At 38.4% G+C, this 27,435-nt stretch overlaps 1 protein-coding gene across 1 annotated transcript; it reads left to right on the top strand.

The window, feature by feature from the left end:
• Positions 1–219: 219 nt before the first annotated feature.
• LOC139940696 (glycerol-3-phosphate acyltransferase 1, mitochondrial-like) lies at positions 220–26,483 on the top strand. Its single transcript, XM_071937058.1, is given in 23 exon segments — positions 220–393; positions 4,366–4,561; positions 5,299–5,394; positions 5,396–5,419; positions 6,837–6,904; positions 8,444–8,557; positions 8,942–8,985; positions 9,739–9,841; positions 13,921–14,017; positions 14,476–14,612; positions 14,910–15,006; positions 15,221–15,269; positions 15,714–15,794; positions 16,827–16,909; positions 17,307–17,420; positions 18,119–18,302; positions 18,622–18,692; positions 18,992–19,322; positions 19,804–19,949; positions 20,661–20,738; positions 21,281–21,394; positions 22,015–22,207; positions 22,643–26,483. Coding segments are annotated over 22 exon segments (2,580 nt in total). The 5' UTR covers positions 220–393; positions 4,366–4,381; the 3' UTR covers positions 22,819–26,483.
• The last annotated feature ends 952 nt before the right edge of the window (positions 26,484–27,435 follow it).

The following is a 27,435-nucleotide window of genomic DNA, read 5'->3' as shown; positions in this document are numbered from 1 at the left end:
GCAATGGGATTTGGGGAGGCGAGTAGAGGATGCACACTTCCAGTCTGACTTGTCTTGACGGTCTGAGCACACGAAGGCCGCCTTGACTAAAGACTAGTTTGTTATGAATAAGTTGCACTCCTTGCCCATGCACTGTGCATTGAGTGTGCATTGTCTGAAAGCAAAATAAGTCGGGTTCCTGATTGCAAACACCGCGGTATTCGTGCGCATGAGTCAGGAGCATGTCACCTACCTCAGCTCTGTCGTCAGCTGTTACATTTTTCCATATTATGCGCAGGTTCAGAAATACAGTAAAAGAAATGCAAGAAGATAACAAGAATAACTCATTTCTGAGCAACATTTACCAGTGCTTCTTTTCGCGTAGGACGTGATGCGGTGGTAAAGTGTATACTGGTAAGTTGTTGTTTTCATTTTCAAAGGATTATTGACAAACGCGCGAGACGAAATTCGTCGAGCCAAACAAAAATGAAAGTTGTGTGATTTATTGCGTCATTACAGATGCATGTACTAGCCCTATATATCATGTATATGACTCTTCCTCTGTACACAGATACAGAGTCCTAGCTATTAAGGCCCGTTTCTTGGGCGGAACATTTTCAAGGCTTCATAACTCAAATCTTACCTGCAACAAGCCATTAATTTAAACAGATTTACATTCCATGGCAGCGTACATTTTTCTGCGGTGGGTTTTGGTCGTCATATATTCTTCACAAATCCGTCATTTTCGTGAAACAATGCAGCTCCCAACATTAAGAAATTCCCGTTTTTAACGTACTCTCTCACATAGTTGCGATAACGTAACCCTCCTCCCGACGGCCGCCAGGCTGGAGGGTTACCAGATTAACCGTTTTCGCTCGAACCTATCTCGTAACCCTCCGGCCTGGCGGCCGTCGGGAGGAGGGTTACGTTATCGCAACTATCTCTCACAGTGTTGTCTGCTGCTGTGCATATACGCGGTTACGTTCGCGTGCAAGATGCAAGACGCATGAATTCTTGGTCACCGTATCTTGAATGCACAGCGTTAACACGCAAACGCAACCATGATATGCGCGTCGTGCCGCTCTGTGTCTTGCGGACACATGGAAGACTGAGTGCACGAACAAAAATGGGAATTCCTTAACGTTGAGAGCTGCATTATTTCATAAAAATGAGGTATTTGTGAAGAATTTATGACGTTCAAAACCCACCGCAGAAAAATTTATGCTGCCATGGAATGTGAATCTGTTGAAATTAATGGCTTCTTGCAGGTAAGATTTGAGTTATGAAGCTTCGAAAATTTTCCGCCCCAGAAATGTACCCTGATATCCAGGACATCACTGTAGTACAATACGAAAGTGTAAGGCCGCCAGGGCTAATGCATGTACGTACATTGTGTGTAGACTTGTTTTTGGTGGTGAACTAAATACATACATGCATGTTTGAAACTACACAAAAAAACTGAGGCACTGTAAACACGACTGCACGTTTCGTATGGGATGGGAAAATGTCTGTATCCTGCCCCCACTTTTCACAAATTTTTAAATAAATAAGTATTTAATTGACTCAAAAATTTAAATGCGGTCGCACTAAATACTGACAACTCACGACAACTCACGACAACAATTTTTAAATGCACTTTAAGTTTAACAGAACATTTGATCATAAGTCAACCGTTAAATATATGCACAAGAGTCATTTATGCACCTTAATCACCTTAAACCTGGTGCATGCTGGTCAAGTAAGCGCCCGGATAACTTTCCGTATGGCGCCACTAAGCTTGGGCGATATCACGATATTATCGAATATCGTGATATTAATTTGGACACGATTTCGATATCGGATGGATTTGGTTTTAATCGAAATATCAATATATCGCGATATATCGCGATATATCGCGATAATCGCGATATATCGATTAAATATCGCGATGTATTTGCTAGCTGAGACATCTTGCACCCCATAGGTTTGGAGTAAAACCAGAATAATAGGTCATTAGAACACCTCTCTTATGCTATGATTGTCTCTTCTACAACTTTCAGTTGGAGTTTTAAGACTGATGATGTCAAATTTCATTAATCGCGATTATATCGAATATCGTGATATATTGTCGGCGATATATCGTGAATAAAATAAATCGATATCGCCCAAGCTTAGGCGCCACCACCTTTTCACTCATTTTTACTAAAGGGATATCTCATTGAAGTAAATTAGATTCTTTATTACTTCATATCAGTAAAAAAAAGGGGTGGTGCCATATGGAAACTTTTCCAAGCGACCGAATTAGTTAAATTGTTACAATGCACCTTTCTTTCCTCAGCTAGCACACCCTTGCTCTACACGCCATGCTCAGACTAAGTATTTGCTAGCTAATATCAATTTGGATAAGATGACATGCTGTTTAAGTACTAGTACTTGTATGATATCTTTGTCTTGCACATTGAATCCCAAAATGGCAGACGATGCAAAGTGTCTTTGCTGGTAACCCTCCTCCATTATTGTGCATCCTCCTGATTGAACGATGGGAGGATCATTTCACTCCTTGACCATTTGGAGGATTGAGGGTTTGGGTTATCACAACTGGAATTTTATAGGTCTACATGTAGAGCATTGATGGGTTTGTAGTACATCCAGTGGTAACTAGAGTATTAATTATGACAAACAGGTGTGTACACAATATTTATAAGACACTCTCACTCAAAAGGCCTAGCACTTGTAACATTTTTTCTTTTTAAGACACTGTAGGAAGTATTTTCGTCCACCAAGTTTGCATATAGAGCAAAATGTTTATACTGTAATTTGTTTTTGTACAATGTTGAAAGGATTACTGACAACGCACAATGTATTGGTTTGTTATAGCTTACTAAATAAAACAACAGTTTGTTATGCTTGGATATGGATTCCAAATGTGTTCACTTCTGATATTTTTTAAATGGCAGGTCAATAAATACATGAGGCTTGATCTGAAGGAAATAGAGGATCTGTAACATGTGTAACATAACAATTCTCAACATTATTATTGTTTGCCATATATAACACTGCACACATTTTGGTCAAATTGTCCACTATCCCACTGGCCCTGCTGTCTCATAGAGCTCCTTAATCACTACAAGATTACACTAACCATTATTAAGGTTTTTAACAACCAAACATCTGTGTCACAATGCACAATCTGTGACTTGTACTCATTTCTGCTTAGCAAAAAGCATTTTTCCCCTGCTTTAAAAGCAACTCTATGAAATTGGGCCTTGGTCGTACACAAGATTTAAGCACACAAATGTGTTATCATGACAGGTTTGTTATGTTTGAATACTCTAATGTGATGCGCCATAATTTGTAGGAGTAGTTTATTACACAACCACATACATTTACATGACACTTGACATTTGAACCTTGCTGGTGTTGCCAATAGTGATACTTTTGTATTCAAATTCGGAGGTCAATTATTTTGTTATTGTGGTGGAGGTGTGTTGGGGGCTTGTGGCTTTTCGGTAAATCATATATTGTGTAACAACCAGTGTGTGTAGTATTTTTGTTGTGTGAAATTGCTTAGATGGCAATTTTGTTTTTGGATACATTCATGTATGACAGTTCACATGTGCTGGGCCCAATTACATCAAGTTGTTCCATGTAAGCAACACTTGACAAATTTCTAAACAAAGATGAGTTGGACACCAGTCGCAACAATTGATAATCTGTGGAACTTTCTAGTAGCAATGGTACACACGCATTGTGTGAGTTGGCTGGAAAGCCACAATGGCCCAAACTACCTTTGACCACAATGACAATGAAATGACCTTCACATTTGAATACGATTAGTACATCGCATTGGCAACCTCAGCAAGGTTCAAATAAAGAAAGGAATCATGTCTTTTATACTGTCACATTTAAGTTTGTCAAGTCTGATGTATTAGTAACCTTAGCGAGATGGTATTTAATGATGAGTGATAATTAATTGGATTTACTTGGAGTAGTTGTTTTCTCTTTCCAAGAAATATATTTAGATTTTTCATGACTCATACTGACCCCTAAACCCTATTTGTCTGTCCTTGAGTGCCAGGTACCTTTATGAGGGGACAACATTTGGTTTTATTTCATTAACCTTAAAGGGAATGTTGTTCAAGGCCATGTTGTTGATTGTTTATTAGTTTGTACCCTCAGTGTCTGGCCTTGTCTAAAGGCAGGCACCAGAAGTCTGATGCATGCTGCCAGGGAGGTTTACAGCTACTGTTGTATCCTGTACATGTAGCTGTGATTCCCAACCATGGTTCCCTTTCCTACTGTGTCTTTGAACTTAAGCTAATCAAGGGACGCAGGTGTCAGGCTTTTTTAAAGAAACTTCTACAAAAAGTGAGTCCAATTCACGAATGTCCTTCCAATATCTTGTAGGAAAACAATAGTCGAAATGGATTTGAAGAAAATGGAAGAAGTGTACCGGAAGTGGGAAAACAAATCTGGGACCGCTCCACACACAACTACCACGTGCATGAGTGGAAACGAACGCTTGAGGGATAAATTTAGGGAAGATCCACCCCTGGAACGACAAAGGAGAAGGGCGCGGAAAAGGTCAGGACCGCCAACTCTGGTAAGTGTGTTTTAAATGTTTTTATCTTATTGCTTTTGTTCCAGCTTTCACCAAACTGTATCAAATAGCCAAAACCCTGAATCTTTAGCCCCCCAATTTTTTTATTTTAGTGTGTGAAAATTGTTTGTGATTCTGTTAACTTTTATTCAAAGGTCTTCTCACTGGCAACCCTGCTATTAAAAATAGTTGTTGTTAATTTTGAAATCAATTTTGAAATCTTTATTGTTCCAAACTTTGAAAAAAACCAATGTTCTTGATCTTGACAGGAGTGTACTAAATGATCTCATCTTCTATTAACCATCTTGATAGTGCATTTGTGTTAAAGACAGTGGGCACTATTGGTAATTGTTAACGACCAGTCATCTCACTTGGTGTATCTCAACACTGCATAAAATAACAAACCTGTGAAAATTTGAGCTCAATCGGTCGCCGAAGTTGTGAGATAATAAGGAAAGAAAAAAACACCCTTGTCACAAGAAGTTGTGTGCTTTCAGTTGCTTGATTTCGAGACCTCAAATTCTAAATCTGAGGTCTCAAAATCAAATTTGTGGATATTACTAGAGGGAGCTGTTTCTCACAATGTTCCGTCAACCTCTCCCAAGTAAGGTTTCATGCTAGTAATGATTTTGAGTAATTACCAATAGTGTCCACTGCCTTTAATCTGAAGACATCTTGTGTAAAACAGTCTAAACGAATTGAAAACATGACATAGATATTGTTTTTGTGTGTGTGTGCAGGATTTAGTTCCAGAGCTGGCACGCTTCAAGACAACCCCACCAGTCTACTATGAGCCAGTTGCATCAGTGCGGAGGCCATTTATGGGACAATGCTGCCCTAAATTGTAGCAGTGGTAGGAGGGTACGTATAGTCCTTATTGTTTCATTTATTTAATCAGTCTTCATAATAATAGTATAGGCTTCATATGTAGCGTGCATAACCATCACTCAGGGACGCTCAAGGCACTTTAACCTACAGTTTTTTCTTGCAAGGTATGTTGGACTACATGAAACAGTATGCCTAAATTGATAAATTTGGGGTACCTCACATTGTTAAAACTTGCTATACTTGGCCAACAGATTATCACACAAGAACAGGGTTCAATTTCATGCCACTGCTTACCACTGATGAATTCTCTGCTTACAGCCAATAGAATCATGTGTTTTATAGGACCCCATAAGCGTAGAATTTGGTGCTAGGCATAGCCATTAAAGCACTTAACATTTCTGCTTACTGGAATATAGTCATCAGCCAAGATACCATTCTGCATGTACCATCAGTGACTGGTTCCTTGCCAAAAGTTGCTTAGTATTTTTTAGCATTTTTTTTGTTGCTTGTGTGTGTACGTACACCACGTTACTAGGCATCCTAGTACGAGTGCAGAAATTCTGTGCTTTCACAGTAGTTGTATAATGGTGATCGCAATCGCAGAATTCCACAGTACGCAGAGCCATGAAACTGGGCTCAGATGGTTTTAAACGTGCTTAGAGGTCAATAACCTTATTTTATTGCTAAATCGTGTAACAAAGGCACTTACAGTGGCTGTTGGGTGCATGATTGAAGTGTGATCTGAAACTACTGTATGGAGTGTTTTAATTGTGAGTAAATTGAAGTGTGGCCCTGAACACAGCAAGCGATGGCCATGAGGATTTACATGAAGATCTGAAGGCCATAATGGGTCAGGTTAGGGAGTAGTTGAGGGCCATGTTATCAAGCACGTGTAAGGTCATTCAAGCCATTACTATGTTCATGCCCCCCCCCCCCCCCCCCCCCCCCCCCCCGTAAAAAAATATTTAAAAAAATATATTATATATGAGTAGGGTAGATGGCCTTAGCTTTTGATCCAAGTACAAACAACAACATATCCATTTATAGAAGAAGAGATGAGGAAGGGATTAAGGGAAGGATCCAGAAACAAAATTACATGATTTACCAAAAAGGTACTCACCTCTATATGCAACTTGTTTTGTAATTGAATTTTGTTTTGTGGGATGGGATATAAAACAAATTCCATACACTTTTTTGCAATCAAATTAATGATCAGATTTATAAAGTACACATTAAGTTTGATAAAATCTTTTTTCAGTTTGCAGGTGGCCATGGCCTCTGTTGTCCCTAGTTTTGTCTTTTGTGACCCTTCAAATGTATCAATAGAACTGCCCTTTGCAAAACTGAAACGGCCTTGCCCTCAAAGAATCACAAACAAATTACAGGCCTGAAGAAAGACTTATTTACTTACTTTACCATAAATAGTTGTTTTTATTTGTGTTTTTTGCAGGATATGATATTCACACCCGACATACCGGCTATGGGGTTGCGCAATGTTCTGCAATTTAGAAGGCCAAGGTACGTGCAGATAGCATGATATGTATTTGAACATCAGTATAAGAGTAATCACTCAAAGAAGCCAAATCCTGTTGAACCCTTTTGGGTGCAAAATCCCACTCTTACCCACTAAATACATGTCATGGCAACAAATTGATCTGCAAAAGATACCAAAACCCTTTAAAGACACTGGACACTATTGGTAATTGTCAAAGACCAGTCTTCTCACTTGGTGTATCTCAATTTGAGCTCGATTGGTCATCGAAGTTGCGAGATAACAGAGAAAAAAAAAAAACCTTGTCACACGATGTTGTGTGCTTTCAGATGCTTGATTTCGAGACCTCAAATTCTAAATCTGAGGTCTCGAAACCAAATTCGTGGGAAATTATATCTTTCTCAAAAACTTTCAGAGGGAGGCGTTTCTCACAATGTTTTATATTATCAACCTCTCCCCATTACTCATTACCAAGTGAGGTTTTATGCTGATAAATAAAAATAGACAGTTGAAAATGCCCTTTACTTGCTTTGAGTGGATATTGCATACGACCTTTGACCTTGACCAGACACATTAAGCACACATAACTCAATTTCCTGATGCGAAACAGTGTGACAAATCCAGCTGCAATATCCTGCCGAATATCCTTTGCACAGAATACCATGCCAGACATGTGGTTACTTGGGCGAGGTGTATTATTATGTTTTACCCTTACACTGATTTGGTAAAGCACTGTATAGTCTGTACCGCCTCGAGTTCTGTAGAAAAATAGCCACTGGCATACTACTTGCTCTGTAGCTACAGTTCAAATCCTATATGTTAGCAGTGGGTACTGCACCAACATTTGACAGCATTCACAACTTGTTGTGTACATATACATGTAACTGTCAACCCAAACCACAAGCAACTTAGGTTATGAAATAGTTCCGTCACAAGCTGAAACAGCGCACTCACTTAATGTAAATGAGGCCATATTGTTGGTTGAGAGTTGTGCGCAGGAAAGACACTCTTGGAGGTTTCCATTCATTGACCTTAGCAATGGCAGCCATGCAAAGGGTCTATAGAAAAATTTGGGCCAAGAGTTGCCCTGAAATCTGGGCCTAGAGCTGTTTTAAGCACAAAATGTAGCTAAGCACAACAAAACTGTGCTTACCAGAACAGGGTTACCAGCCAAACTACTATGTCCAATTCGTGACTGATATCCTGCCATTTCTGCTTGTTAGACAATAGATCGATCCAGTAGACTCTGCCCACGACGCATGTGTGAGCAGGAACACGTGGGGCTCTCCAATGCCTTTCTGCACAACTCTGCCGCGCACCAAGATACGCGCACACATTGTGGGACCTTCATTGCGTTGTGATTGGTTAATACGCAATGGGGCGGAGCTTAATGGATCGGTCTATTGTAAGGCAGTATGTTTTAAGTAAGCAGCACTCTGTTTTTGGCCTAGAAAATGTCTATTACTACAAGCTTTAAGAAATACACCCCAGAATGTTGCGTGTTAATCGAAATATATCTGTTATAAGACAATTGGTGAGAATTTGCGTCTTCTTTGCCTCAACAGGAGTAGCATCATCGCTCGTATTTTCCCACACCTTTATGTGGCTTACACTGAAGGGATCAACTATGATTACCCATCGAGGGGTTGTCTGGCACAGGAGGTCCTTGGAAGCAGGAGGTATAAAAGAAATCACACACATCAACCAAATAAATATTCCATTATTGTTAATCTCTGAATTCGCTATAATAAACACGACTTTTATAAATCGCTTTTTATTAGAGGATACAAAGCGCTATCCCTGCAAATTATGAAATACATGTTGCACCATAATAATAATGCGCACAAATCACCCCTGCTGGGTGTTCAAGGCGCATTAGAACCAAAAAAACTTAAAAGCAAACTCAACATAGTTAAAAGGTTATCACCCAACTGTTATTACATTTTCAAAAATGAGTGGATCAACAAAGTTGAATGAAAATGTTTTTCCCAAAACAAACATATTTTTAGCATGTGAAATGAATTTAAACATTTATAACTTACTTTTACCCTTTTTGTCTGCAGGGTGTATTCTGCAATAAACAAAGCTGCATTTTCAGACTCTGAAGGTGAGTGATTAGTAACATTAAATCTATTACACTCATAAGAGCTTCTGTATGTATGTTTTTTGTTTCTGATTTTTCTTTTTTGGGGGGAGGTCAGGGATTTGCTCCACATAATTTGTTTTGAGGTGTTTTTATTGCCTATCATCATGTGTTGTAATGCCGTATGTTGAGGGTTCTGCTCTGTACGTTGCTATGACATTTCCCCCACAGTCTTCACACAGTCTTGGGAAGCAGATTTGACCATTCCAGCCATCTTGGCTACCACTGATAAAGACAACAGAATGATTTTCCCAGCTCTACAGCAAGCACACACTCAATCCTGGGCACATCTCAAAAGCATGTCCTGGTCAGATTCGCCAAGGGTTTTAAAGGCACTGGACACTTTTGGTAATTGTCAAAGACCAGTGTCCTCGTTTGGTGTTTCCCATCCCAACATATGCATAAAATAGCAAGTCTGTGATTACTTGGTAACCAAAGTCGCAAGAAAAATGAAAGAAAAAACACCCTCATTGCACAAACAAACTTGTGTGCTTTCAGATGCATAAAAGAAGGCTTCAGCTTAAGTCTAAATTATTATTTTATTGAGAAATTACCTCTTTCTCAAAAACTACGTTACTTCAGATTGAACTGTTTCTCACAATGTTTTATACCACCAATAAGCTCTCCATTGCTTGTTACTAAGTAAGTTTTTATGCTTTAGAGTTATTACCAATAGGGCCAATGCCTTTAACATTTTGATATTTTTCTTCCTTGAAGGCAAGACGGAGGTGAAATACCAGAGTGAGTTGCAGAGACATGCCGTCCGAGCAGGAAGGGTTCTTACCAACATGGCCTCCTCCATCTCCAACCTCTTCTTGAGGTAAGTCTCCAATTCCATGTCATTTTCATTCAGTAAAATTTGTTTCAAGGCTGTCATACAATACAATAATAAGGGAATCAATGTGTGGTGAAGAGGTTTTCAACTAGTGGTTTAAACCCGTGCCGAGACCTGGTTCTTGATAGTTTTACAGAGACGAAGTCGAGGTAAATTATCAAGAACCAGGCCTCGGCGGGTTTAAACCACTAGTTGAAAACTGATTCAACACACTTTGATTCCCATTCATAAATACCTGTTCGGTCAAAAATCATCAACACTTCTTAGTCAAAAGGTAAAATAAATGCAAAAATTAAAATTCTTCAATGATTTCTTTCAACACAACACCCCTCCAGCTATGAAATGGTAAGGCCCTCGGGTAAACAACTCCTTATAAGGAGATGATGTGGCACAACTGTTTCAGTCGTTGCTCTCGACCAATAGGAATGAAGAAACTGTCTAGGGAAAGCTCTCGTGTCACGCCCTTTGTTCCCTAACCTGTGGACAGAAAAACATTTAGTATGGTACAACCAAAGTACGGTAACGTGTACAGAGGACAAACAAAGGCATGGGACAACTAGGACAGACGAACACATGTAGGTGTACCATCAATATACACTAATATTTGTTTCTATGTGAAAATTCCATCTATTTTGTCTATTTCTATGTGCAAATTCGATATAAAAGACTGCAAGTCTACTATGTTCTCGATTTAAAGGAATTGTTAAAGCTTTTCGGGGACCCTTAATTGTTGGAACTATTGCATCAGAGTTAAAGATTTGTTTGTTTAGACTCAAACACCAGTGTGCGATAAGCAATGCTTTATGTTTGCTTTTGAGATGTCTCTGTGCTATGTTGGTGAGATACGATTTTTGAAAGTCTATTTTAGTTTCAGTTTCAAATGTTATTTCTCGTTTAAAGTCCAGACAAATAATCCTCATCAGGGAACTTAAACAGATCAACTCCGATAACAACAATTTTGTTTATTTACTTAGTTATTCATTCCTGAGTGTTTACGTCTGCCATCTTATCGGGATATTGATTGGGTTGTTTACCTGCCGTCTGGCAATGTGTGTGTTCCTATATTTTTGCTCAGTGTTTTATGTCTTTTGGGAATTTCTTGATATATGGGTCAAGTTTCATGAACAGGAAAAATTGCAACAACAACAAGTTTTTTTCTGAGCAGAAAGTCTTGCATAGTTATATATGCAATTATTGATTGTTCAATTGTTCTAGTCGGCCTTTGTCAAGCTCCCTGTTGAATAGCTATAATGTTGCTGCTATTGATTCTTGAACTGTTCTACTCTCAGCCTATGTTGTCAAGCTCCCTGTTGCATAACTTATGTTGCGATTATTGATTGTGTAATTGTTCTACTCGGTATCTGTCAAGCTCCCTGTCTGGTCACAGATTACCTTGTGGTGTATTTTCAGTCTTGGATTTAAGTGAAAAAACTCTACATGTGGGACTTTTGATGTCTCTAACACTCAGTTCAGACAGACGCTCCAGAGTCCTGCTGAAACCAAATAGATTAGGAGCGACTGAAGGTCGATTAGTTTTTTCTCTCAGACAAACAAACTTTATAATGTAATGTGTTTATGCATCTGTTTGGATGAAATTGTTGTTACATAACAGCGACAAAACAGAGTTACGTGAAGCTTCTCTTCACTGCTGTCACCAATTCAAGGCTTTAACTCGCCAATGGCTGCAAGTACAAAGGGCGAATAGCTGATCATGTTCTAAGTTTAATAAAAAAAACACCTTAAAGCCAGTGGACACTATTGGTAATTGTCAAAGACCAGTCTTCTCACTTGCTGTGTCTCAACATGCATTAAATAACAACCTGTGAAAATTTGAGCTCGATTGGTCGTAGGAGTTGCGAGATAACTATGAAACAAAAAAAACACTTTGTCACATGAAGTTGTGTGCTTTTGGATGCTTGATTTTGAGACCTCAAATTCTAAACTTGAGGTCTCAAAACCAAATTCGTGGAGAAATTACTTCTTTCTCGAAACTACTCCACTTCAGAGGGAGCCGTTTCTGACAATGTTTTATATTACCAACCTCTCCCCAATACTCGTTACCAAGTAAGGTTGTATGCTAATAATTATTTTGAGTAATTACCATTAGTGTCCACTGCCTTTAATACAACGGAAATAGGGTGTTCCATCCAATATTTTGTAAATTGTAAACAACAGAGTCATCAACAGTTTTTGTTTTGCATGTATTATTTTATAAAGTTTACTATAAAAACAAACACCCCACAGTAATAATAAAATGAGAGACAACCAACCAAACACCACAACCAGCTTTTCATAAATTCTGGGCTGCTGTTGAGAGCCGCCTTAACCCAGTGGTAAGGCCATTTTTGGAAACTCAGGCCTGAGCTTGGGCTCATGCACCAGCTACAAGGCATTCTTCCCCCATGTCCAATTCGCTTGTTTGAGATTCCATAAGTTGTACTAGTTTTTTTTATATGTTTTTGGTTCTTTCTTTAGTCCCTGTGAAGAGGTAAGGATCATTTATTAGCAACCATAATTGGGTTGGATTCCAGGGCTGTATGCTTTGTTTTTGAAAGGGTAAGGGGCACCAAGGCATTTTCTCTTTGGCAAAGGGCACCTTATGAGGAAATTGTAAATTTCTACTAGAGCATTTCAAGGGCACCAAGGCAATGCCTTCGTGAGGTATCAGGACTGTGAATTCGTTATAAAATACATTCAAAGTAACAAGTACACCACATAAACTTTAAAACCAAGTTTTGGACTGACACTTCGAAAACACAAATATGAATTATTTTAATGATGTGTTGCAAGTGAGTTTTGATCAGACATGTATCAGTCACGCACTGTGTATTGTTAATATTCATGTTAGATTCATTGTGACTAAAAGTCTAGCCAGTGAATGTCACTCGCTACAAATAACACTAATCCCCAGACAACAAAAGCATACTTCAGAGTTTATCTGATAATGGATAAACTTACAGTAGCATTGGAATTCTTTGAAAATTTATTTGAGTGTTGTAGAGTGATGTAATGTAAAGGACTTTAAAGAGAGAGTAAACCTTCTGGAATTTACTTGAAACTAGTTATGTGGGTAGAGGTTCTTGTGGAACTTTAACATTCTGCTTCTGCATATCTTAACGCCAACTTCTCCATGCATTGATTATGGTGTGAGCAATAACAGTGATTCAAGCTGGGTACAAATTGAGTAGGAGACCACAGACAAATGCCTATTGTCTATTTACAAAGAGAACCCTATTGATCAACGGTAGTTAGGGACCATTGTTTCCTGCCCTACTACCTGGAAAAGAAGAACTTAACTTAAGTTCCTTTTGTTGTTGGATCTATTCAGGGGTTACTTTCTTGTTCAAAGCATCCTACCTCCATGTTCAAAGCATGTCCTTGGCTGGTCTGCAACATTGCATCTGATTAAGTAGGTTGTGCAGACAGCTTAAGGTTTTTTTTAATACAATAAGTAATGGCCACTCACTCACTGATCCCCTGCCACTATTGGGCAATGAATTGATTTATTGGAGGTAGTTACTTGCCAACGCTCTTTGTTAAAAATTGTGAATCTCACCAAGAGGATTAAAGCAGCTTGACTTGATTGACACTTGCTGGTACTAGTATTTTTAGCCTCTGTATTGCAGTGTTTTAATAAATAAACCATGTATTTATTTATTTATTTAATATTTATAATGTTCCCCCTTAAATTGTGCTGAACACGTTTTTAAGTGCACAGAATGGAAGAACAAGATACAGAAACACAACCTGTTCACCCAAACCAGGTTTGATGTCTCAATTTTCTATTCTCTGTCTATTTTCCTGTAATTTTGCTTTGGGTTGCCATTGAAAAATACGAAAAAACCATTAGTATAGGATGAATATTAGGCCAGTATGCTTTGTTTTTGCAAGGGTACAAAGGCATTTTCCTTGGTAAAGGGCACCCTAGCATGAGAAATTAAGGGCACCAAGCCAACGGCCAGGGGGGCATTTGCCTTTGTTGATTCCATGAAGTATTAGGCCTGGAACATGTGTGAATTGAGAACAAAAAATGCTTATTTTATTGTATTTTTGTTTGGTTCTAGAATAACGGGCTGGTTTCTGCTGAAGGTTCTTGGTATGATCCTGTTCAGTGTGCAGGTCCATCAGGGTCAGCTGGAAATGCTCAAACGAGCATCAAAGGTTTGAATAACTTGTGTCTCATTAAAGCATTTCCACAGTGGCTTTCAGTAGATTTACAACAGATTATTAGAAATCATATTATTTTGCTGTATGACTTTAAGAGATCTGCAGCCGATTTCAGGAAATGCTAGGATTAATCCTATCTCCTTGTTCTAACTTAGGATGGGTTTAGCGTTCTACATCTATGGACAAAGAACCCGCCCTAAGTCCTGAAGATTAATCCTAAGTTAGGAAGAGTTTTTTGAAATCGTCAACAGGGCTCAATTTCATGGCTCTGATTACCATAAGCACAGAATTGGTGCTCACTGAAGCAGAGGTCTCCACGCTTTTTGAATTTCAAAACATATTTTTGTTTTTATGGTGTGCTTATTGAAAACTAGATTGTGGAAATTAGATAGAAATATAATGTTGTGTGATCCAGTTTTAAAACCAATCTATTTTGCCATGTCTCTTAACAGGTGGGGATTCCGCTAGCAATCTTACCCACCCACCGGAGTCACTTGGACTACATTCTTATGTCCTTCATTCTATATATTTACGGAATCAGGGTACCGTTCATAGCGGCTGGTGACAACCTCAACATACCAGTCTTTGGGTAAGAGTGAAGAGATACCTAGTTTATTTAATTTTATGTTGTCCTCTTCTTCACAGTGTCCATTGCCTAATTACTTTCTTTCATCAAGCTTAACAACATAATAACTTAAATTGTTTTGTTTTTGTACCAAACACCAACTTGTTTGAAGCGCTGTATAATATGTACTTTCTCCAACTCCGTAGAAAAAAAAATCCATAGGAACGTCACTTGAGTTGGATTCGAACCCACAAACTTATTTCATTGATCTTCTTGATTTAACTTTTCACTTCTGCTTTTTCGTTGTTTTTCATTTTCAAGTTGGATTATGAGGAAGCTTGGAGCTTTCTTCATCAAGAGGAAGTTGGATAAGGAAGTTGGCAAAAAGGATCATGTCTACAGGGCTTTATTACACACAGTGAGTACAGTTGGTGTCAGAGGTGGGATAAACAGTCGATGGTGCTTGTCTTTTACTCCACATTGTGACTCTTACCTGTGCACAACAAGTTTTGCTCTGTTATTGAAAACAATTTAAACCTATATTTGTGTAAAAATTTATAAATTATTCACTTTGGAGTATATCATAAGTTGTGTTAATTGTTTTCACATTATTTGTTTGTTTCTTTTTGCAGTATATGGAGGAGGTGTTGAGGGGCAATCAAAATATTGAATTTTTTATAGGTGAGTACAAGCAATTTTATTTGGAGGGACAGATCATACATTTTTATTATTTTTTTATATATATTTTTTTATTTTAATACCTTTATTGCTCAAATACATAAACAAATTACATCTGTGAAAAAAGGAAACCCCAACTTGGCACACAGGCCCACTAAATGGGGACCCTTGTTCATACATCAAAACCGAAAGACAAGGGACAAACACAACTACAAGCAAACAACCGTAGAAAAAAAAGAAATACTATGGAGTGGAAACTTATTAACTTATACTTTTAGGCATTGTTGTCTGTGAGTTACAGAAAGACACTTCTGAAAGTGAAATGAAATTTTTCCGGATCTCCATTTTGGTATATATCAGTTGCCTAGGTCTATGCAATGGTTACGATGAAATAAGCTGTTCCCTTGTGCTATTTGATGACATCCATAAATATATATTGTATTTCAGAGGGAGGAAGATCAAGAAGTGGAAAAGCTCTTGCTCCGAAAGGGGGATTATTGTCGGTGATTGTTGATGCATACTTGGATGGTAAGTACTATGTATTGTGTTAATCAGTTAGCGCTGGGTTTCAAATACCCTGCCAAGTGATTATTTGCATTTTAAAGGCACTGGACACTATTGGTAATTACTCATAATAGATATTAGCAAAACCCTTGTAACGAGTAATGGGGAGCTGTTGGTAGTATAAAACTTTGTGAGAAACGGCTCCCATTGAAGTAATGTAGTTTTTGAGAAAAGACTGATTTGCAGATATTTTAATTTTGAGGTCTTAGAATTAGATTTTGAGGTCTCAAAATCAAGCACTTGAAAGCGCACAACTTCTTGTGACAAGGGTGTTTTTTCTTTCATTATTTACTTGCAACTTCGACGACCAATAGAGCTCAAATTGTCAGAGGTTTGTTATTTTATGCATATGTTGAGATACACCAAGTGAGAAGACTAGTCTTTGACAATTACTAATAGTGTCCAGTGTCTTTAAAAATCGTCAAAGAAACAGCATTGTAAGACTTGATAATCTCTTTTGCTTATTGTAATTACTGCAATTAAAGCACCACATCATGATGATGTGTTTTTCCCTTGAAATGTTTGTGATGTTGAGTTGGATACCTGTTTCTTATACTCAGTCCAACAAGAGCAATGTTTTAAGTTATATGTGGACTTGAACTTCTGTCAACAGAATCTATTGACCTTAGCCTCATAGTTCATGACTCACTACTTAAAGGCAACATCACTGATCGCTTTTGACCAGATTCCTAAATCCTACTAATAAGGAAGGTCATTAGTGGACTAATATGTCAGGCTTACAGCTTTTCAGCTGTTCAGCTGATTAAGGACACAAATTTCAAGACTAAGACTCCAACCCACACTCTTCTGATCAGAAACATCCACAGCTTGAGTCAAGTGTTTTTAACCGATCAGCCATGACACGCAATCATTACATCACATTTTGCTAAGCAATGATTAACCTTAGTTGTTTGTGAAATCGAGCACCAGGGGGAGTCCCTGACCAATTTGCCACACCTGTCTAAATAATCTGTGATCAATATTGTGTTGTTCCAGGTGTGATTTCAGATGCTTTCATTGTTCCTGCTTCAGTTAGCTATGAGAAGATACTAGATGGCAACTTCAACAATGAGCAGATGGTAAGTCAGACTCATAAAGCATTACAATCAAGATATAATGATAATAATAAACTACAGCATTTATAAGGCGCACTTCTCAACAAAAAACATTCAAAGGCGCCGGTCAGGAAGAAGTTAAAGATTAAGTTAAAGTATTGTCAAGATGTTGGATTGCAAGCATGAACAAGTGTGGTTTAAGTTTCTGGTGGAAGAGAGTAATGTTGTCTATTTGTCTGAGGTATTCCGGAAGTGAGTTCAAGAGTCTAAGTACTGTTATGCAGTTTTTACATTTACTTTTGTTTTTACTCTTACACTGATGTGTGATAACACTGTACACTCAGAACTTTCCCGAGTTCTGTGAACAAAGTCACAGGCGTATTACCAAATTTTTCTCGTGTCTTTTTGTGTTTCTCTACAGGGTCGCCAGAAGAAGAAGGAGACATTTTGGGTAGCCATCGGAGGAGTTTTTACTGTTTTCGCATCCAAATTTGGACACGTTAGGGTTGGCTTTGCTGAACCCTTTTCCCTTAAGGTAATATCTTTGAAGCTACCCCTTCCTCAAGTTGAGATTAAGTTGTCCTCCAATGAATCTAGCCAGTAGCATTGGACTTGAAGGCTTCTGAGTCATAGTTATTTAGTTAACTTTTTTAATTACAGGCATGTGCCATTGGCTTATTATCCTTGCTGTTTTGTTTTGTATTGTTCTTTTTGCCATGCCGAATAAATAATAATATCAATGATTTCACTCGAGGGGGAATTGCAGAATTAAACAAACGGTGACTCAAGGTAATTGGTGCCTAGAACACCCAGCAGGGTGGATATGTGCTCACTACAAGTCTTTACTATTATTGTCATTAATATTATTTTAATTAAAACTTCAACCTTGGAAAACCTTGCTGCTTACCTCGAGTTATCGTTTTTGAAAGAGCAAGGACACCAAGGCATTTTCTCCTTGGTAAAGGGCACCCTATGAGGAAATTGTAATTTTCTAAGGCAATGACCAGGGGGCATGGAGGCAATCGTCTTGGTTGTGCTCTGCATTTCAAACATTGTAATGTATACTTTATTGTTACTTCATTGCATTGATACTCTCTTTTTCATAATGTGTAATGTGGTTTTTTAATGGTTTGATATTTTAATTATACATTGTCATGCGCCAATGAACAGCTTTGTCTAGAATTGGAGCATTATTAATTAATTTTTATAATTTTTATTATTATTATTATACAGGAATATCTTGAGTCTGCTCAGATGCCGTCTCCCGTTCTGAGTGACATGTCATCCGTCCTTGGCTCGCCCCGTTCTCATCCCACCTTGAAGAAGACTGCCAGTGATCACTCTTTGTATGGCACCGATGTCGTCGTGGAAGATCAGAGACAACTTGTTAAGGGACTCGGGGAGCATATTGTGCATGGTCAGTTACTTAAAATGAACAACCATCAAAATTCTCCAAACTGCCATTTCATTCTCAAAAGTGCACCCTTGATGACACATCATTTGTTCTATCCATTTTTCACTGTACTAAAGAGTTTCCCTTAGAATTTGTACACGAAGGGTCTTGTGGCGCACCTCAGTCTTAAGAATTTCCCCATGGAAACCCTTCCTCCTCCCCTTTTTGTTTTGTCCTTCATCTCCATTAGGTACTTAATATAAACAAACATAACCAGCCTACACCCACACTTATAGTGTCCATATTCGACAGACAATTATATCTCTGCATTCTTTTATTGCAGATGCTGTGAGAGTCCACACGATTATGAGCACAAATCTAGTGGCATTTCTTCTGATGACGAAACATCGGCAGGTAAGTCTTGAGTTGTGTGTACATCCAAAGCTACCGCTTCATTTTGGTTGGGTGAGAAGCTATTAAAGTGTCTTGCTCAAGTGACACAAGTGTCATGACTTCAATTTGAACCCACACCCCAATGACTCATTTTAGGGGTAATTTTTATCAAAGTCGCCAACACTTTATTTAGTTAAAAATTTTCTGGATGTTTATTGGCCTGTCATTGAATTCTTAAACCTTGCAAATGGAACATTCATGGTAAATAGTTATTGGACAAGCCTGTGAATTATTACAAGTTTTATCCCTCCTTTTTCTAGGGTATTGAGATCAACAAATTTGCAGAAGAAGCAGAATGGCTGAAAGGAGAGATCATCGGGCGGGGCCGAGACATCGGTTTCTCCGGTGAGATGCTGGTCGTCGTCAAGCACGCCCTCTCCGTCATGGGCAGCGATCTCGTGTCTGTTGAGAAGCACAACATCAACCCGGATGTGGTCAATGAGACCATTGAGAAGAAAGATAAGACAGAGACCGATGAGGATGAGAAGATGGAGATGATGGTCGTCCCCAACATGGCACTACCGAGGGTCTTTGAGCTGAGCTACTACAGTAACTCTGTCATCTCCGTCTTCCTTATGGAGTCCATTCTTAGTGAGTTCAAAATATTGATACAGACATGGACCTAATTTCATAATGCTGTTAAGCAGAAAAGTCTGCTGAGCAAATTTCTTTGCTAAGCAAGAAACGAGTGGGTCAAAGTATTGATACGGACATTCCTTAAACCATCTCAGCTCCCTGCGGAGTATACAGCCTGTGCTGCCAAGTATGTAGCATACTGAGCTAAATCCCTCACAAGAACAATCTCTGCCCTCATTACAACTCAGAGTCTTGCTGAAGTGTCATAAATGGATTAGAACCCACACTCTAATGACTCAGCAACCGCTACTTAGTTCAACGAACTAAACCGTTCAGAAATGACAATTCTTAGGCTTAAGTTTTTTTCCACAGTGCCCGGGGAAAGAATTGAGTATATACATGTATGCAATAACTATCATTGTTTATCATCAATTAGAAGCCAAATTTTTAAATTCATTAGAGTGAGTTAAATGTGGATGTTTCTTCTCCTTCACAGCCAATGCCATCATGGCTGAAGCTCACCAGGAACTGCACTGTTTGACGGCCGCCAGAGACCACCGAGTGATCCTGTCCAAGGATAAAGTCATGCAGAGGGCAGCAGAACTTTGTGATCTTCTCCAGTTTGAGTTTATCTTTGTGCCTGTAAGTAGCTTGTAAAATAGGTTTTTTTCATAGACTTTAAAGGCAGTGGACACTATTGGTAATTACTCAAAATAATTATTAGCATAAAACCTTACTTGGTGGCGAGTAATGGGGAGAGGTTGATGGTATAAAACATTGTGCGAAACGGCTCCCTCTGAAGCGACATAGTTTGAGTTTGTCTTTGTGCCTGTAAGTAGCTTGTAAAATAGTTTTTTTTAGAGACTTTAGCTGACCTCCGCAGCGACTTATGTCCACCGTCTATTACCTCATATGTAAGTCGTTTGTGTAATAGTTTTTTGAAGAGACAACAATGGAATTTCATCTTTGAAAATATTTTGCACAGGGCACTTCCGTTGGAAAATTTTGAAGTCTATGGGAAACTTCTGAAGGGCACCAAGACCAAGACCAGGGGCAACGGAGGTCATTGCCTGCATGTAATTCCAGACCTGCCTATAGATGGGTTGCAATAGGCGTCATTGACCGCCATCTTGGATGTATTTTACACGTGAAACAAGAGTCACGCATAGCGTGTACACGTGTGCTCTTTTCCTGTGTAAAATACATCAAATATGGTGTTTGATTACGCACAGTGCAATTCTATATATAGGCAGACCATCTATTACTTCACATGTTATTTATTCAAATTTTTGTCTGACCAGGCTGAGTTGTCTTTTTGCTTTGAAATTGTATTGTCTGTTTCTCCTTTTACAGCCATGTGGGTGTCTTCATACCAGCCTCTGCGATGCGCTGGACAGGATGACGATCAGTGACATCATCATACCAGAGAAGGTACAATATTTAGTACCTCTTGGCTGCGATGCAAGATCTTAACAAACCATTTTGAATGAATGAATGAATAAATCTCAGCAGCAAAGTGTGGGGTTCAAATCCTGGTCATGATACTTGTGCCCTTTTTGCAAGGCACTTATACCATAATTGCCTCGTACAAATTTTGGAAGGTAGTGCAATCTACTAGCCAGGCTCCTAATGGATGATACCCATGACTATATCCTTACGGACTGTGGGGGGGGGGGGGAAGGGAGGTTTCCCTGTGTCAGCCCCTGGAGAAGTTGGCAATGAGCCCCTGTCTGTGGTTTGTTTAGGTCGACAGCTTATTCTATGACTCTATAAAAAAAGCCTTGGATTGGTCCCTTATAAATTTAAAATTACATATGTTTTTTGCAAATTTTACAACTTTACAAATAATCAATGCAGTGTGTCTTTGCCAAAGTCATTTCCACACCTTTTCATCTTGTTTCGATCGCACCCTTTGGTTTCTGAGAAGTTGATTCCTTAATCATCAAATGTTCTGTTGTTTTCGTTGTGAGCAGAAGGTTGGTGGTGGTGGTGCAGACAGCAAGTGGGCTCAGAGAGTGGCTTCAGGATGGGATGATACTGACGATGAGGACTACGGCATCGTTGTTACTAAAGAAGAAAAAATCACGGTAAGATAGCTGCCCTCAGCCCCCCTATGCCTGCCACCCAACCCCCGACCCAAATCTACAAAAGCCAATGAAGTGCTATCCATGCCTTGAATTTAATTCTAGAAGGGGCACAGAGTTTTCCTCTGGTAAGGGGCACTCTATGAGGAAAATATCAATTTGTAGTGGAACTTTGCAGATGGCACCACAGCAAAACTACAGGGCATCATTGCAATTGCTGTGGGTCATTTTGAGGCATGGCAATCTGATTGATTGTAAATGCTTTTCATTTTGCTGTTACGCGCTTAGAAGAATTTTAATTTATATTGTGCTATATAAATACTGTTTTATTGTTGTATTATTATTATTAAGGTAATGATTACGATATCACTAACTGATTTGGGGTTAAAGAAAGAAAATTTGACTACAGCAGATTTCGAACCAACAACCTTCCATTTACCATGCCGGGGCAATACCAATATGCAAGTTATGTATTGGGGGTGTACCTAGCACTGTGTGTAATGGTCTGTTACAGTACCACAAGCCTTGCAAGGTGAAGCTATCAGAATCTCGTAATCAACCCCATGCCTGATATATGAATTTAAATATGCTCTTCCACCTATTGTACCTAATCCCACTTGCAGGTGAACTCCTCCCCTGAGCCGTTGAAAAAGCTGTTGTTTCTCCAGAGCATACTGGGTCCATTAATCGAAGGGTATTGGCTGACTGCATGTAACCTGGTTCGCCTGTTGGATAGAGATTTGCCGGAGACCGAATTCTCCAATCTTGTCAATGAATACGCCAAGGATAGGGTCGCCAGAGGGCTGGCCGTATTTTGTAAGTAACTGTACAAATTTGCCTAGTTTATTTTGAGTTTTGATACAAAGGCTACAAATTATACTGGTTTTACTTTTCACCGCTATGTAGTAAACTTAATAAACCTAAAGGTTAGGTCATAGATTTGTCAATGTAATTTATAGGCAAAATTGTAAAGACAAGATTCAATATAAATTGAATGTGAAAGTTTCAGCTGAGTACAGTGTCTTCTTTCTTAGAAAACAGCTAAAAACCTGTGTTTTCACAAGAACGTCCAAATTGTCCACTTTTTGGCAGGAGGTAGCGGGTATCAACCCCATCCCTGGCTGCTGCATTCCCTAACGTACATGAACCATTTTCTCAGACTCGAGTGTCTCATGGTGAAACATTTTCAAACCATTTTACCTTTTTAAGAGAGTCCTTTTTTAAAACTGTCCTCTATTATTACTATTTTAGCTGAAAGCTGTGCAATGGACACACTCCGTAACGCCTGGAGGACTTACCAACACTGGAAAGTGATCGACACGTACCAAGACGCTGAGAAAGTCAAGATGATCCACCTGAAGGAGAAATATAGAAGCGAAGACAAACTCGGCGACTTCATCGACAAAATCCAAGTTTTCTGTACGTGAAGGAGTCGGCTTCGGCTTTGTTGAATCCCTCCAAGGGTGAAAATTTGTCCAACTTGTGAGATTATGACATTGTGAATGTGTACAAAACGGAACTGTTGGTGTACGGTGAATTAATGAATAAGTTGTTATTGTAACCCTTTAGTGGGGAGAATTCGTCCAGCCTTAAAGTAAGTGATTAGGGAATTTTATGTGTACAACAAAATTTTTCTTTAAAAGCTTGTTACATGATGTTTACAAACAGTTTAATCCCTCTTGTGGCGAGAGAGTGTCTAGCCTAAGAAGAAAAGTGCACACTAATTGTTTCAATGTCTTTTGCACATTATATTATGTATTTGGGATTTGTGTAGAACATTAAATAACAGTTTGTAAACAAGTTAGTGACATTTTCTTTTAGGATAAGGCCACAAAAATGGCCGAACTCTGACAAACTTGACTCGACCAATTCCCGAGGGTTATTTTGTTATCCCCATTATTGTGAAAATAAACCCAGTTTTAAATACCCAGATTTTTGAGAAAGTAGCACAAGTAATCACAGGGTTTCCAATAAGACATTTGCTGTTCTTTTTTACAATTGTTGTATAAGGTACAAAGCTGTGACTGATTTAAAACAGTGTGCATAATTATTACCACAAAAGGTTGTGAAGTTAGAATTATATTCCCGAAAGAGTGGTTAGTAGACTCATCAACCAAGACGATCTAGAAAATTGTATTTATGATCCCTGTCACATGAGTAGCTTTAAGGCTGTGTCACACAAGCAGTTCGCACAATCTCTAAGAAGAGAATCCATTCACATTTGATTGTTCACATATTTTTTTGTGAATCATAAGACAATGTTTGAAAAATGTCTTGTGTGCTACCAGAGTACTCTGGTACCATGACGACCATGGAGCCTCCAAGTTGCCTGGAAAAATTGCCTTTTGTGCAATCCAAACTGCTTCATAAAAGTCGAACATTATTTTTGAGTATTTAAGTTGAATTTTGCTTTTTGTATTTTTTGTTTACTGTTTGTTATTTTCTTAAACACTACTTACTCTGAAATTGAGTGTGCTTTTAATGGGAAATCACACATTTAAACTGAAATTTCTGGTGAATGATTTATTTTGTTGTTTGACATGTTTTATAACTGATGACGGAAGTTCTTCATCAATTACCGGAAGCAAACTGAAATTAAAAGTTTTAAATTCTTTAATATTTGTTTATAAAACATACAAACCTGTGAACAAACTGATTAAAGCTGACAGCTTGGCCATTCGCTGTCACGTTATTAGTTCCTCAAATGTTTGCAGTTTGGTTGCCTAGCACCCTTTCCCTGTGCTTGTAGTGTGTCATTGCCAAATGGTTTTAAGCATCGAATTTGATATCTGGTGGTTGAGTCATCAGAGTGTGGGTTCGAATCCTGGTCATCGCACTTAAGTCATTGAGAAAGATGCTTTACTATAATTACTTCTTTTCACCCAGGAGTATTTAAATGGGTACCTGCGAGGGTAGAGGTTGATATTGTGTGCAGGGTGTTCGGGCGTTACAGCAGCCCAGGGCTGTGTATACTCCCCAGGGAGCTGAGAAAGATTAATGAGATGTTATTGGCCCAATGACCAGGACCCAATTTCATAGAGCTGCTTAAACACAAAAAGTAGCTAAGCACAACATAATTATGCTCACCAGAACAGGGTTACCAGCCAAAATACCATGACGCATAAATAATTTTGGACTGGTGTCCTGCTCATTTCTGCTAAGCATACACATTTTAGGCAAAACATGTTATACATATCCGCTTGAGCAGCTCTATGAAAATTGGCCCAGGGCACTATTGTAAAGGGCATTGACACTGTTTTGTAAAATGCGCTATATAAAAACTAGTTATTTTCATTATTGTTATGACTTGACTGTGGTGAGTAAGAGGGGACAAGATAGTGCCTAAGCTTTTTATTAAATGTTATGCAATATTAGGATGAACAAAACACATACTAAAGTGAGAGTATGTCAAACCTGACAATGGAATAATGACTTGCCGTTTATATAAATTTGTGTAGTTTTGTTGTCTTTGAATTTTATTACAAAAAGAAGGAGAGACGTTTACCTAAACAGAGTGGTCCAGATAAAGTGACTGCTTCTCTATCATGAAAATTTGAGCACTGAAAAATTTGACGTAATCTTTTTTTTAAATCAAAATTACCCATCGATACAGCAGCCCATTAAGGCAGTGGACTGGTCCACCGTATTGCATTTGTGATTGTATGTGGATACCAGGAACTTGACTAAAATGGCCACAATGTGGTGTCAAATTACAGAAAGAACCATTTTTTAGACCAAGGAACACAGTTATAGACCAATGCAGTTAACTTACAATGCAATTTTACAGTTTCATTTTAACCCATCTTTGAGTTTCGTATTTGGTGTGTTTTTTTGTAAGTGGATTCTTTGATAACAAATAAAATGTGCATAGCATTAAGAGATTACAGGCCAGGTGAAATGTTTCGCTCTTGCTCTTGGCAAATTTACAATGTTATAAATTGATTATGCAATATAAGTTGTTGAACAGCTGTATAAAGTATTAACACATGTTGGTGACCTGTGGTGTCTTTCCTGTGTGAAGTGCAACTTGAATTACATACTTTAAAAACAAAAATTGTGATTAGTTAATTGATTTAAGGTTACATCAGTACCGGTAGTGTATTTTTTGATAGTCCCATTATTAATAAGTAGGATTTTAAGTTTTTAAGGTGGGAAAGTGTTTAGGACGCACAGTTTGAGGTCACACCACTGGTCAGTGATCAGGGCCCAATTTCATAGCGCTGCTAAGCACACAAAGTTGATTAGCATGAAACTTCTCCCTTGATAAAAACAGGAATGCCAACCAAATTTCCACTCGATTTTCAGGGCAAGCAAACAACAGCTGTATACCAGTAAGAAAGCAACATGCAACAAATGGAAATTTGGTTGGTAATCCTGTTTTTATCAGGGAAGAAATTTCATGCTAAGCACATTTTTGTGCTTAGCAGCGCTATGAAGTTGGGCCCAGAACATCAACTTGTTCCTCGGTCTGTGAGTTGAAAACTAACAAATCTCATTGGAGAGATATTGGTAATGGTGTACCCACTGATAATCAACCGTTAATTTTGAAGTGTGAAGATGTTTTTACTTATTATAAAGTATGTTTGAAGAAATTAATTCATACTAATGTTGACTAAAGACTGGCTCATACTTCCTGTGAATGTGAATGCGAAGTAAATATTGATGTCACAACTCTGTTTAAGCTGTGAATAATTCGCAAGAGTTGAGCACAGTTCAACTGCTGGGAATTATCAATAGCGAATTTGTGACGTCTCGCTTTGCATTCACAGGAAATATGAATTAAGCTTCATGCATATAAATCAAAATGCTACTTTGAAACAAGAGCACTTCAAATCACCTGAATGTGAGGATTACTTTTAAAAATGAGACTTCCATGCCCACAGGTTACTGTCAGTATTATTTTTCATTATTACTTTATGTTGTTTTTTAGACAAGTGTTATTTATCTTTCAAAAAGATTTACACTGGTTTTTTTTTTCTTCATTTGGTTAAATGCTTTTGGATATCCAGAGATGTATTGATAAACAAGTATATTTTGTAATTGTGGAACATTTTGTGCGATACTAATAGTGTTGGAGTAAAAATAAAACAGCACGTAAATAAAATAACTGGTAGTTTTGGTTGCTGATTTGTTATCAATTGTCAGACACCATGTTTTATTTATTTTAACAATTTCTCTAAACTCTGACGACAATTCTTTTTATGATATTTTATATCTGAAATAAAAAGTCGCATCTCCTTAAGGTGATCCCTTTGGGTGCTGTTGCCCAGGTTGTATCGTAAACTTGGGTGTTATTCCTTGCTACACTGGCGATTGTATGCCTTCTGACTGGCACCTTTGAGGAAAAAAATTGACTAAAAGGGAAGCCTTCAACATAGCTCAGTTGGAAGAGCATCAGTTGGAAGAGTGTCGTTACGTCAATCTGGAGGTCCTTGGTTAGAGTCCCACTCCCCAAATAATTTAAAGTTTACTCAGTCAGTTTCCCTTATGGTTTATTGAGGTTTATAATAAGTTATTATTTGACAATAGTTATTATGAAAATACTATCTATTGAAGATCTGATAGGGGGCCTACTCTTTTTTAATCTGTAATAATTTACAGACACATTCAAATCACTTCAGCTTAAAACAAGTTTTGGGAACTTTTCTTAAAAGTTTGGCCCAATAGGGCGTCATACTGAAACCAGTGCAGTATGTACGGTAAGCCGTTCCCGAATTAGCGGATGTGGCTTGTTTACCGCGTTGAAGCACACCCACTCATTGTAACACACTTAGCAGTAGTCTTAGTCGTAGCCATATACGGCACTCTGACGTCAGAGTGCGCGAGCCCTTTAAACCTGCGCGCGCACACTCCGCCTTTTTCTGACTGGATTTCCAACATGGCCAACCTGTGAACAAAAGTAGTCAAGGTAAATGTCTTTTTTTCCCTTCATTTCACGCACATTTTCACTCATAAATGAATACAAATATATCTTTAGGTATTTCTTGTTTGATAATTAAACCGATACTCTCGCTTAATGTCTAAGAGTTCCATAAATTTTGAGT

The sequence above is a fragment of the Asterias amurensis genome, chromosome 8, assembly GCF_032118995.1.
Source record: "Asterias amurensis chromosome 8, ASM3211899v1".
Classification (NCBI taxonomy): domain Eukaryota; kingdom Metazoa; phylum Echinodermata; class Asteroidea; order Forcipulatida; family Asteriidae; genus Asterias; species Asterias amurensis.
This window is presented reverse-complemented; position numbering and strand designations above follow the sequence as displayed.